The sequence below is a fragment of the Chlamydotis macqueenii genome, chromosome 1 (genome assembly GCF_036417535.1).
Source record: "Chlamydotis macqueenii isolate bChlMac1 chromosome 1, bChlMac1.mat, whole genome shotgun sequence".
Classification (NCBI taxonomy): Eukaryota; Metazoa; Chordata; class Aves; order Otidiformes; family Otididae; genus Chlamydotis; species Chlamydotis macqueenii.
The window spans coordinates 74,862,915-74,876,534 of NC_141556.1; the positions used below are offsets into that span (position 1 = coordinate 74,862,915).

Sequence of the window (13,620 nt, forward strand, 5' to 3'; positions counted from 1 at the left end):
ATGTCTTCAGAACATGGTGCTAACAAACGACATCATAATCCAGTGGACAGTATATGCAGAAAGATCAAATCTATCCAAATGTTGGACCAAGTCTCTAACCCTGCTTTGCAGATACCAAAATTTCAGTCCCAAAACTTTGACAGTCCACAATGCAATATCAAAAAAAACCTGGAAGAAATACTGAAGAAAAGAACTTTTAGAAGTCATGACAGTACTGGCCTACACTTAATTAGTCCCAGCAGTGACAGTGCTTCCTCTGCAGACTTGCAGTTGCTGTCACCTTGCCTCAGGCATATCTCTGACTCCTGTTCCTCAAACGCTGCGCATTCCGTCATTAAAAGTGAAGAGAGAACCAGCAACCCTTGGATGCCAATATGCCCAAAGGAGAATGGTTCTTCATTCTACTTCAGATCCAGAGAGTCTAATACCCAGAACAAACTATATGCTTTATCAAGTATTGAACATAAAGATGTGCTTTGTGAACAGAAGTACCTTACATCAAGTCCAAACTTATATTTCTTCACACCTGATAAAAAGTCAGAAAGTGCTGTGATCCAGCCTCCTGTGCCAAAGAGATTGTCTTTGAGTGAAAGAGGTAAAAAAAAAAAACCTAGAGGGGGTGTGGGGATGGGGAATCCCTCCTCATCCAAAATCCTAGACATCTGAACATTCAGTTTACATAGATTGTGTTTATTTACTATTTAAGCTATAACAACATGTTTTAGAATCACTTGCATCAAGTAAGACTGCAGAAAGAGCTGAGTAAAGTATTAATTTTTCTCTAAAAATCTTAATGCAAGTGTAAAAAGTGAGGAAGTAATAAGTCATGTCAAAAACGTTTTCAAACTTGCCAATTCCTCTTTGTGGATGAGAGATTTGGCTTTTGCTTTTAGTATGCCTTCAATATAAAAATATATGAGTCTGGGTGTGGTTTTTTGTGGTGGTTTTTTTTTTATTGTTTTAACAACTTAATCTGACTATGGTGATTTCTCTACAATATATCTGGAGAGGGAAGGAAGAAATAGCTTGCCTCTTAATATAAAACCAACACATTTTTACTTCATGCAAAAGAGTAGAAAGAGATGTGAAAAATGCATGTGAGGAAGTAGATGCATAAACCAGTTCCCAGCTCAAAGGCTTCAGCTATGAACAGTCTCTGGTGTTATTTGGCAGTAAAAACTCTGTTTTTATCGGTGAAGGGAAGGGAGCTGGTTGGTTGTTTCTGGGGTTTGGTTTTTTTGGTTGGTTGGGGTGGTTTTTTTGTTTTTGTTTTTGTTTTTTTTTTGTGTGGGGGTGGGGGTTTGGTGGGTTTTTGTTGTTGTTTTGGTTTTTTTTTTAATAATCTTAACAGTGGGATTCAAGCTGTGGTATGCTATATGTGCTTGTGCTATTACAAAATTATTGTAGTTAGAAGCTGTGGTGTGTGAAAGTCACTATGAGCAAATAATGATGGACAATAACAAACCTATTCTTCACAGGATGGAAGCAGTCACTGGGGCACAAAGCTGACAACATGTATGATGTGAGCTTGATCTGTGAAGAAGACCTACTGACCACTATCTTCTGTGCCTGTGACACAGAACAGACAGGTTTGCCAGGGGCTTTTCATCGCTCTGTTTTATTTTCCTCTCAACAAATTTTCAAGGCTGAGATCATGTTATGATTCCTGAGACATGCCAATCTGTGATATGCTTAGACTGACTAGCTCCCTTAGCTAGGTGGCTGTACGTGTGGCAGATGCAGAATAAATGTCTGTGCCTCTTTTGCATGGTGCCTGTCTGTTCCCTCCTTCTTCCTCTTCCCACTTCACCAGCTGAACTTTGCTGTATTTTAGTGCAGAGGAAGTAGAGGAGCAACATGCTTCCAGCAATCAACCTTACTGGAAATGGCTGTGTGTTTCTTTTAGACTCTTTCCTTTTAGAAAAGAGAACTTTGGGAAACTTCAGAGGAAGAGATAATTCCTCCGAGTTCCACCTCAAACTAAAAATGGTAGAGAAAGGTGTCATCTAGATAATGTCAGTCGCAGGGTTTGCCCGATTTGATGAGAGACCTGAAAGCAGTAGCATAGCAAATGTGGCGAGTTTGCTTTTCTTAAACTGAAATCCACAAAACTAGTAAACTGGACTTTCACACTTCTGGTTTTTCTAGTACAGACAAAAGCCCTAAACTGTTCCTTTCCAGATCATGCTATAGAACTGCAAGGATCAGTTGCTTCTCGACAGCTCTCAAGGGCAACTGAATACACACTAGTGCAGATGACTAGTGTGCCCTTTTACAGCTTTTTGTAATGGCTGACTAGGCTCTGGAATCTGGTGCATGAACACCTGTATCTATTTTAGGAAAAGTAGCAGTTTCCAAGATAGTTGATTATTTGAGACATACAACCAGTCGAGGATCGGAAGATAGCGGACTTGAAGAGCTGTGGAACATGCTTGACCCAGATCAGAAAGATGTCTCCATTGACCTGGAAACGTATCATGCCATCATGAAAGAGTGGATTGAAGACTGTAAGAGAAAATGGTAATAGCTTTTAATCAATTTATCTCTAAAAGCTTTTGTGAAAACAGGAAAGTTCTCCTGTGGCTTGTGCCTTCCCTACTCTGGAGCAAAGATGGTATCAGGACACTGTGACCACAGTGCGGGTTTTGGCTGAAAGCATTTAAATGTTACAAAGTTGGTAAATGATCCAGTGTCATACTGATTTTGTGACTCTTGATGCTTCTTTGTTTCAGGGAAGATGATGCCACTGAGGAACCGACAGCGAGCATGGAGGACCTGGAATTTAAAATGAATAAGAACACCTCTGAAGGTACAGACCACTTTATTCTGGTTTTATCCAGGGAAACTCCACTTTCTTACTCTATAACCAAAACCCTCACCTCTTTCAGCAAAAAAGATGCACGTCCAGATGAATGTTACATCAGGAAGCTTGGAGGCCTTTGGAGGTGATGTGTCTAAAGGAGACATGTAAGTCCATTTAAGAAATTCTTTCTCAGAATTTAGTGCTCCTAGCTTTGAATTACTTGAGAGCAATTCCTAGAACCAATGTTTCAGAAAACTATCTTGGTGGTATTTCTAATGCTGACCTCAGTCTGCACTAGCTCTTGATGATATCATGTTCTTCCTCACGGCTTCTACTCAAACATAAACACAGACTAGTAATTTTTCCTACTGATGTCCTAGTCCTTCTGTGTCAATTTGCCTCTTTAATTCCCTGTGGTCAGAGATTAGCCATGTGTTTCTTTTCCCTTTTAAACTGGTTCCTTCCCTCCCCCAAGTTCTTAGGTATATGACAATAAAGACATTATCTCCTGAAAATCTGGTCCTTGATTTTTTTTTTTTAATAGTCATGACTCTGACCTGGATTATATTAATAGAAAAGCACTTACAAACACCAGAAGATTCAGAGATACCTTTTGCATTTTATGCATAGTCAAAAACCTTAAGATGTGCTTTCTGATGTTTCCCTATCATTTCTCAGGATCTCAAAACAGTGATCCTTGTTAAAGTTTCAGTTGAAAGCATAAGTGAGGAAGGATTTAGGAGAAAATAAAGGATCCAGTGACTGTGGAGTTACTACTAAAGTATTAGTAGTGGTCTAAGAAGTGACTAGCAAAGGCTTAAGATACTGTCATGCAGACATCCAGATGTGGCATCGTCTGGTGTGATACTTTAATTGCAGGTGGCATTAAAAAAAAAATGCCTAAAAACAATACAGTTCCTGGTGTCCACAGAATTAGAGAGCTGGTCTGAAGATGATTTGATACCTCTGTGCAGAGCAAATGACTGTACACTGCAGTGTTATGAGTCCTCTGTGGGTTGTCCTCTCACCTGTCTAATCAGTGCAGCACAGCATCATTATTTCTAAAAAGTCTGACTTAGATCAAATCACCTTTCTGAGTATTCCCTGGTTTTGTTACTGGGACAGGGAGACTTCTGACCTGATAACTTGTGTTGCGGATCTGCAGTACAACAACCAGAAGCTTCAGGAAGAGAACAACAAGCTGAAGCTCACACTGGAAGCTGTGGATGAGACCAACAGTAAGCTACTGGCAGATAATGAGGATCTACGCCAACAAGTAAAAAGGTGGGAGACCCTGATGGCACCAGGTCACTAAAGTGAGTTGTCTCTCTAGCTTAGTATTGCTGCAGCCTGGAGACCCATCGATATCATGAGTATGAGCCTGTCTTTACAGTGAGTTCATCATGCTCACCTGACACATGTAATCATGTCAACTACCAAACCATTCCCAATATCTTCTGGGGACACCAAGGCAGGAGTCCTGCAGCGTACCTGGTGTGCACCCTCATGTTGGACTGGGTGCTCTGCAACCTAGAGCTAGCTAAGAAAAGAGCCTTGCCCCATTGGTGATGTATCGGATCAGGATAAGAAAATGACACAGAGCTTATCCTTGAAAACTGAACTGTAATGGTTTCTGTAACTGCTAACAATGAAGTCTTGTAAAGATGAGGTTATGTACTCAGGTAACCTGACACATTTGACTATAACAAGCTAGACTGCTAGGCGGATGCAAACGAGCATGCTATCTTGGATGCTACATTTGCCTGAGGTTTCATCCCTTACTGTGAGAATGGAAGAGGGTGGTAAACAAAGGGTAAGTCCATGAGCCTTTACTTGCTGGACAAAAATGAAGGCTTAAACTTGATTGTTGCCCTTCTGCTAAGTATCTGTGCCAAAGAATAAGTCCCTGGTGGCTTCTAAAAATACTGTTCTTGGTATTTCAAGCCTTTCTAATGACCAATAGTAACTTGCTAAAGTTTCTCTGGTTTTACTTCCTCCCCACGCAGCATCCAGCATTCTGTGCTGAAAGCCAAATCACTAGAGGAAGACCTAGAAGAAGCAAAAACCAACCTGAACCTGTCGGAAGAGAAGAGACAGCAGATTCTCTGCCAGAATAAACAGCTAGTAGGTTCTCCTGTTTCTTAGCTTACGTTGTACAGCATCTCATACCTTGCTGCAACAATGGCGTGACTGCTCAGACTGTAAAAAAAAAAAAAAAAAAAACAGCAGTATGACCTTCTCTATACCTGTAGGTTCTGAGGCTTTTTGATGATGTTTGAAACGTGATTTACTAGTGTTACAAAAACACCATGAAGTTTTTTCCATGGAAGCTTCTTTAAACTACTGTCGGTTACAATTAGGAAAACAATTTAAAGGGCTAGGCTTGCATATAATTATGCTTAAAGACAACAGCTCTCATGCTGCTATCATTGAGCCCTGCCTTTTTTGAAGTTGGTAATGTTTTGCCAGAAATTCACGTGGCTTTTCTAGAATCAGGAGGGACAGGAAACTTGGTTCAGATGTCCATATAAAAAGAGCTATTTTTCAAAACACCCCTACGTTATTGTCCATATCCATATGGGCTGGCAGATATGGCAAGGGCCTATCAGAAACCTGTCCATTCTGGACTGACAGCTGGAAGCCAGGCAGCACGCTTTGGCGTGTCTCAAAGGGCACGAGCTGTGTACGTGAAGAGCATCTGAATTGCACCACAGGTGTCTGACTAGCAAAGCCCGTGTGACTGTAAGAGGTGCAAGGCAGCCCGCTAACAAGGCTGATGCGGCTGCAGCTTTAGCAGGTGTTGCCAGACACCAGAGCGTAGGCTCTCCGGAGAACATATGTTTGTGTTGCTGCCGTGCGTGCTGTTCACACTACGGTGGCATCTCCGCCTCTTGCTGCGTGGGCATAGCTGTAAATCAGTGTTCCGTAGCTCTGTGAGCTGCTGATGGTGGATATTTAGAAGTCAAAAAGTCTTCCATACCAAGCAAGAGCAAAGATTTTTCTGGTGCTGTTCTGCCACACTATATATGCATATTTTCAGTTTGCTTTAGCTTGTTATTACATGCGTAACTCTCCTTGTAAGAACGAGACAGGGTAGGAGAAATATTATCAGAAATTTTGTAGTTGTGCTTATAAGTCCATTAGTTACTGTTCCCTGTGCAGTGAAGGCACAGAGTGGGATACTACTCCTTTCTTCTTGTCTGGTATGAAAAAGTGTAGCGTGATGCGTAGGCTTTCCAGATTTGTCTTAACTGAAGCGTGAGCACAGCTAGACTTGCTCACTCTTACCTTGAATAGCTCCCTCCTGTTGTCTAGTGGTCTGAGTTTTACTCTGATTTGAAATGCCTATGTCAAACCCTTCAGTGAGTGTTCATGAGCTGGACCAGCCTCAGCATTGCCCTTTTTGCTGTGCTCTCTGAAGCAAAGGAATGCAACACCACTGTTTGATATTGGCCTCCGGATGTGTTTGTGGTCTGTTGCTTTTGGCTTTGAATGTTGAACTTGGCATGATAAAAATAACTTAACTTTTTTTTTTTTTTTTTTAAACAAACCTGAACAGGAGAAAGAAAATCAGTCTCTCATCATCAAAATTACTTCTCTTCAGGAAGAGGTAAAATAAATCATGACTTTGCAAGTACATGCTCTTGCCTAGCTAAAAACTCACCATTAAGAGATGAAATGTTTGTCAGACTTTAAGGCCTGACATGCTAATTAGGTTATTAAAATATCTTACATTTTACAAGGATGACTTATCACAAAACTTTATATCTTGAAGTAGCATTGTTTTCTGTTTGCTGAGCAAGTAAGGATATGAGGTTAGGGAGGCATGGAAGACAGGGACAAACAGCTTTTTTTTTTTTTTTCTTTCTCCTTTTCTGAGCTTTATAAACAAATTCCAAATATTTCTAATTAACACAACTATAAATATACTAAATCTATATTGAAACAATCTCCACCTAACACTTTTTCATTTCATATTCACTTCTGTTTCCCCTTTTTAATATCCAAAGGAGGAACACTGTATAGAGCTGTAACCCAAAAAAAAAAAAAAAAAAAGGCAGTGGCTGGGGGCTACACTCACAGATGGATCCCTTGTTGCTGGCTACTTTCTTTTATTTATTTTATTACAGTAAATATTTTATAAACCGATATTTTTCAGGTGATAAAATATTTTAATACTTACTTATAGACTGTATTTTAGACTACTTAGGATGAAGTAGTGATACAGGTTAAATTATACATAGTAATGAAAAGAAGCATCTCGTGATTTCCAGAATCTATTATAATGACATGGTAGGCATTCTTTGCCATATATATATACCATGCTCAAGATCAGTCTTTCCAAAAAGCTCATAAGTCCAAATAACTATTAAACTGCATCTTTCAAAAAGTAATTCTCATGCTGCAGGCATGAAAGCTTTTATTTAGCTTTCTCAGTCTGATAGTTCTTATAAGTCCATGTTTTGAGGTTTTCTCTTTTAACAGTGCTCTGGAGAAATGGAGGGAAAAAAGAGCAGAAACAGTTTCAGTGGGGCAAGCACGTAGGTGCACAAATGCTGGTAGTACTTTAGAGCAGGCAGTAGCTTGGGGGTGGAGATGTCATTCTGCCTGGTTTCTTCAAGGAGAGGCTGTCAATCCGTTCAGCTGTACCTAAACACTCTGTATCTTGTTCAGAATATTAGGAATTGCATGGACACCGATGAGCTCCAAAAGAAGATTTTGGAGCTGTCTAAAAATGCGGCAGAGCTTCAAGTAAGCATTTCAACTCAACGAGGAATAAAAAGACAGCCTATAGTTTACTCGGGTCTAAAGAGGGGAATTTCTGCTTCTGGAAGGTGAACAGCCCTGAACCTGTCTGTAGTAAAGAACTGCAGTGCAATCATAGCTTGGACAGTGCAACAGCTTTGACTAAGAAAGTTGCTGTCTGGAGGCTAAAAACTGGGCTTATATAAACAATCCATCATTTCATTCTTTCCTTTAAGTTAAGCTTTTAGGAAACCTTTTCCCCACTATTTCTGAAAATATATTAGAAAGTCATGCTTTGGCTGATGTTGCTGAAACTATTATCCTGGACAGACAAGAATTAAAAAAGGTGACTGTGAAAGCTGAAAACTCTCTCACTTTTAAGTGCAAGGGTGCGAGATTTGAACTTTCAAACACACCATAGAAGGTATTCAAAGAAGACTTTGATTTTTTTTTTTTTTCTAAGGAAGGAATCTTGATACTCTCTTTCCCTTCTAAGTAGGAGATAGGAATAGAATGATATTATAGTGCGTGCTGATGACTGGAATTATTTTTGGTCTTTTGATTCTTTAGATCCAAGCACATGTCTATGAGACCACTGTGGTGAATAAAGAGACAAGCTTGATCCAGGTTAGCTGCTTTTACTTCACTACTGTGTTTTCTGAGAACAGTGACTTTAGGATGATTTGTAAAAAAGCAAGGCAATGGTCTTCACTGTGGCACTTTTATTTCTACTGTTCTCGCACTACAGAACCTGATCTTATAAATGGTTTTAAAGTAGGCGAGATCTGCTTTAGGACCTAGTTATGAGTCAGTATAATTACAGGCTTCAGGATTTTTGCTTTTATTAAAAAAAAAATTAAAAAAATCACAACCTATTAATCAAAACAAACTTTCAAACTTCAGAAAAATGTAGAGAAACTTCTAAATGCTACATTCTTCAACAGTTGGTAAAATAATGTATCTGCAGAAGATCCTTCCCTTCATGTCTTCTAAAATTGCTTAATTTCTGTGTCAAACTACAAATGAGCCCAATGGAAAAGCACATCTGTCCTTTCTCATTACTGAGGTGTAATTATCTAGGCTTTGCTGAAGAGTAAACATTTCATTATTTTTTTTTTTAACATGTATTTTGTATTAGAAAGCAAAGACATAAGGCTACTTAAGGGTGTCGGTATTCTCTGGATTAATCAATTATGCAAATGGCTGCCTAGGCTAATGGAGTTCCTATTTAGCAGAATGTGTTCTAAATCAGCTGATGAAATATTTTACTGTTAGGCTATCTGCAAAAATGAGAGCAGCTGAATTCATATAGTGACAAGAGAGAACCTATCTTCAATGTGATCTAGCTGATAATTTTGTAGCTGAGTGGTTTTTAATAGCTGGGTTTTTTTGTTTTTTTGTTTTTTTTTTTTTTTTTGCCAGAAGCAGCTTAAGGGCACAAATGAACTAACTTTTTTTTTTAAATAGCTTTCTCTCTCTCTTCTTTGAATGATTCAAAGCTTTTGTGGCCTCTGTATTATCCTTTTATTTTAAAAAGGATTTTTTTTAGTCTATTGATCACATGTTCTTGTAGATAAAGGTGACTGGTTTGTATAATGTTGAAGAAAACTTACTTTGCTTGTTGGCATTAAGGTCTGTGGGATAAGGGTTTACCTGTAAGCTAAAAATCCTCTCTCATAGCTCTTTATCCAAAGGTAGATTGGGTAGGACTGAAGGTCACTGAAAATTATTGTGACAGTATTTTTTTTTCCAGGCCTGCAGGAGGTATGCGAAGATAGAAAGCACTTTATTTTTTTTCCTTGCTTTTTGGTTGGTTGTGGGTTTTTTTTGTTTGTTTTGGTTGTGGTTTTTTTTGTTTTGTTTTGGTTGTGGGGTTTTTTTTGTGTGTTTTTTTTTTTTTTAACCTTCAGCCCCATACATCAGTTGTCTCTGCTTAGGCTGGAAACCTGGTTCTGTAAGCTCACTTTTCCTGCTTAACTTTCTGTGTATTTCATTCTTTCATAAAATTCAACTGGTTTTGGAGAGGAAGAGTAGAAGAAGTCATAAAAAGGGTGAAAGGACCAGAGCTCCTACCTGAAGTTCCTATTTTCTCTAAGAAATGCCCCGCTTGTCAGTGCAGCGTCTTCTATTGTGCTGGTGTAATATGACTGAAGCCCATTGCTAGTTTGTGTTGCTAAGAAGGCTACTACTGCTACAGACTCCTCAGTCTTGCCATGAGGGTGGATGTGTTTTTCTATCAGCCCTTCCGTTAGGCGATGTTTAATCTGCAGGACACTACATTCTATGCCTTTAATAATGAAAACTAATGAGAGTTAACTCAGAACATTGTAATTTGTTTTAATTCCAACTGACCCTTCAAACTCATGCTGTGCATAACGTAGTCCAGGTTTTCAACTAAAACTAGAGTGCTTCTGTCTAGTTTAATTGCTACTGCTGGTACAGAAACCAGATAACTAATAAATTAAAACACAGTATCCGGAAAGAGTTTTTCTGTCTCTTATTTTCAGGAGTTAGATAGGAAAGGTCTTCTGAGTGCTTTCTGTTAGCCAATATGCAAGGTAATTGACTGTATTACTTTAAATTTGCAACTATTTTTGTTAGGTAATCAGGTTGCTGCTCAAACCTAAATTGTACAACCTACTGCTGTGATGTGGTATTGAATATTGTGTTATTTTGGTTACAAAGCATCATCGCTGAAAGTATTACAAATGCGCTTCAGTGTGCTAGCTGTCAGGCTGTGTGGTCTAAAGGTTCTTTTCTCCACAATCTCTGCAGATGGAGCAGGACATCAAAGAACTGAAATTAACCGTTGTGGAGTGTTCCTCAATAATAGAGGTATGGGACCAAGTCTAGTGTTTGACTGTGTGAGGGGAAAACATATATCCTATTCTTACTCTGCATGACAAATTAACACTCTAATCAAGTCTGATGTATGTTTTAGACTTTGCGGGCAGAAAAAAATAAGCTACTGGAGAACATGCAACACATGCAGCAAGAGTTGATCTCGTAAGTATTGTGAGCAAGTCCTAGGAAATGCAGTTCTTCAAAAGTCAAAAAGGGCTAATGTATTTTTTCTTTTTCTCTGCTTCTTTTAGAAATGGGTTGAGTTTCCCATTGTTATATAAATGTAACAGTAATATTCCTGATGGGATGCATTCACTGCACTGTGAACTGGAACTTGCTCAGTCTTCTGAGGTACGAATCAAAACTTTATTGAATCTCATCCCAGTTGTCTTGCACAGTAAAGGAAGAACGAAGCTCATTCCCTGCAGATCATTAGATAACCCTGGAATTCAAAGCCATTAATCCTGGCATGCAAGCATAGAATGTCCCAAGTACATCGGAGGTAGTCCAAATTTTGTCCCAAGTACATTGGAGGTAGTCCAAAGAAAAGCAAAAAAAAAACCACTCCGATCTATAAAAAAAATAATAATAAAAAAGACAACCTACAAAGTAAATCTAGAATAGCTGGGGTCATGCATTTAGCTGGCAAAAGAACAGACTGATAGGAGAAGATATGAGTTTTCAAACATATAAAGGCTGAAGAAAGTAACAATCTGTTTCTTCTTGTACTGCCTATACCGGACTCTTTCTGTTAATTCTGATGTAACATTAGAGTAAACACCTTGACATGGTTGTAGAGTCTTTATCAAACTTATTTTTTTAGAAACTCGGATAAGCATATGTCTGTCTGTAGGTACCATTCCCTTGCCCCTCAGCAGGTACAGTGGAGAATGATCTTTAGAAGTCCTGTCCAGCTCTTTTTCTGAGGTCTTTGGGTAGTGACTCAGAGGAGGACAGGAGAGGCATCCTTCTGATGAGTCTGGCACAGGCTGACAAAATCTTAGGACTGCAGTTGAGTCTGTTGGTTTGGAGTTGTAGTGTCCCCCATGTCCCAGAAGGTGGTTTTGCAACTTTTGGGAGCTACGCTCTTAATCAGGTACGCTTCACATAACACTGGAAGTCTGCTCTCTAATTTAGCGTTCTCGCAGCTTTCCAGCACTCCAGTGAAGAACTGGAAAAAAAAAACCAATTTCCTGTACATTATGGTTTTGGCTCAGATTTTTATCTGAGCTATCCTGGGCCCATTTTCCTGAATATATTCTATGGAGTCCCATCCTTCCTCACAATGCTGTCTTCCCTTCAGATAAAAGCTGTGCAGCAGTGCTGATGATAAATATATGCTATTGTGGTGGTTTTTCTTGTAAGACTTCACTGTGGTGCTACTCGCTTTTGTACGCGGTGCTCTTGCAAAGGGTTAGCATTTGCAGCAGGAAAAAAACAAAACAAAACAAAAAACTACTAATGAACTAAAACTACAGGCCCAGAAGTGAGAGGTATGCTTGGCTAGGCAGCTCTGTTTCAAAAGTAAAGTATTATACCCCATTGTAGCTTGTCACCACGGTGAATCACTGTGTTTACCTCTCAAATGCTATAACAAGACACAATTTCACCAAATCACCTGTAAAGCAAGTAAGGGCTCTGCTTATTCGGAAGAGGCTTTACCAAGTGATGATTAAAGATAACTAATTATTGACTTCCTCTTGCCTGTTCCTGACATGAAAATTTACATTGCATCACTCAGCAGCTTGGCTGGCCTGCTTTTTTTTTTTTTTTTTTTTTTTTTTTTTTTTTTTAAATCCCCATGACATGATGGTTTTGAAAAGCTTTTACAAGCTTCAGGTTTCGTAGCTCTGACCTTCTCATAAATACAATGCAGGGGTACTTCAGAAAAGTCTAAATGTCACTGATGCTGGTTTGTAATAAGGAGATGTCAAAATAAGCTAGCTGGCTCTTCCATCTCTTCAAAGATTACCAAGACTGAATGGACGTCCCTCGATGAAACGCTGGACCGTGAAGTGTTGTTTTTACTTCAGGGACCTGACTATGTGGGAGAAAAATTTAAGACTATCCTGCAAAACCTGGTCAGTAGCAGAGCTTATGTGAATAAAGATGTGATCTTCTAGGAGCTGTTTAACTAGGATTGAAAAAAATAAAAATAGCTGCTTCGAAGGTGGAGATGGGGGCATACTTACTCTAACAATATCATGTGGCACCTACTCTAACACTGGAACTTATAACCTGGGCAATTTGGGGCAACATTGTGTCAAACTAGTACTAGAAATGCCAGAGGTATGTTGGTGGGTTAGTTGGGTTTTTTTTAATATTTCCCCCCACCCTCCAGCAAGAAGAAGCCTCTGAAGCAGAGAAGCTTGTCATGACTTCTTTACAATGGGTAAAAGATCCTCATGCAAACATGCAACAAGCTTGGGAAAGAAAACTTGTGGTAAGTAACTATTTCTCTGAAGCTATTTTATAAAATAGCAGGGCTGTGCAAAAACGTAAGGTTGGTATTTTACTGCTGCATGCTATGTATGTTAATTATGTGAGATCTTAGCAGTCCATTTGGGGGTCAGAGATGGCAATATGGAGAGAAATATCTTTTGCAAGTTTTCTGTTTTTTTTTTTTTTTCCTTGGTTTTTTTTTTGGTTTGGTTTTTTTTGTTTGTTGTTGTTGTTTTGGGGGTTTTTTTTGTTGTTGTTTTTTTTTTTTTTTGAGGAGGAGAAGGAAGAGAGTGATTGCTTCTCACTTAAGTGCTGTGCTTTTCCTGACTTGTCTTGTGCAAGACTTCATTTTGTTAAAACTATGTTTGAAGGAAATGGTAGATCATAGAATGGTTTGGGTTGGAAGGGACCTTTAAAGGCCATCTAGTCCAACCCCCTGCAAGGAGCAGGGACATCTCCAACCAGATCAGGTTGCTCAGAGCCTCCTTCAACCTGGCCTTGAACGTTTCCAGGGATGGGGCATCCACCACCTCACTGGACAACCCCTTCCAATGTTCTACCACCCTCATTGTAAACAATTTCTTCCTTATATCTAGTCTAAATACACCTCCTTCTATTTTAAACCCATTACCCTTTGTCCTATCAGATGAAGCAAGTCAATTTGAAGAAGGACATGAGGTCAAATGGCAATGCTATATCGTGTAAGCTATGAAGATTTTCTTCCCATTGCGTGTTTCCTTGTGCATCAAGCACCCATTTTCCCCTGTGCTCTGAATCTGATTATT

General features: G+C 39.2%; 1 protein-coding gene across 1 annotated transcript in view; it reads left to right on the plus strand.

The window, feature by feature from the left end:
* The window catches only part of LOC147602142 (inositol 1,4,5-triphosphate receptor associated 2-like), a 24,691-nt gene continuing 11,071 nt past the window's right edge, over positions 1–13,620 (plus strand). The window contains exons 1-13 of the mRNA XM_086747511.1: positions 1–595; positions 1,479–1,589; positions 2,340–2,520; positions 2,733–2,809; positions 2,889–2,967; positions 3,929–4,087; positions 4,810–4,927; positions 7,478–7,555; positions 8,120–8,176; positions 10,325–10,384; positions 10,491–10,555; positions 10,645–10,744; positions 12,735–12,836. Coding sequence (XP_086603637.1) covers positions 1–595; positions 1,479–1,589; positions 2,340–2,520; positions 2,733–2,809; positions 2,889–2,967; positions 3,929–4,087; positions 4,810–4,927; positions 7,478–7,555; positions 8,120–8,176; positions 10,325–10,384; positions 10,491–10,555; positions 10,645–10,744; positions 12,735–12,836 — 1,782 coding nt within the window. The remainder of the gene's footprint in view (positions 596–1,478; positions 1,590–2,339; positions 2,521–2,732; positions 2,810–2,888; positions 2,968–3,928; positions 4,088–4,809; positions 4,928–7,477; positions 7,556–8,119; positions 8,177–10,324; positions 10,385–10,490; positions 10,556–10,644; positions 10,745–12,734; positions 12,837–13,620) is intronic.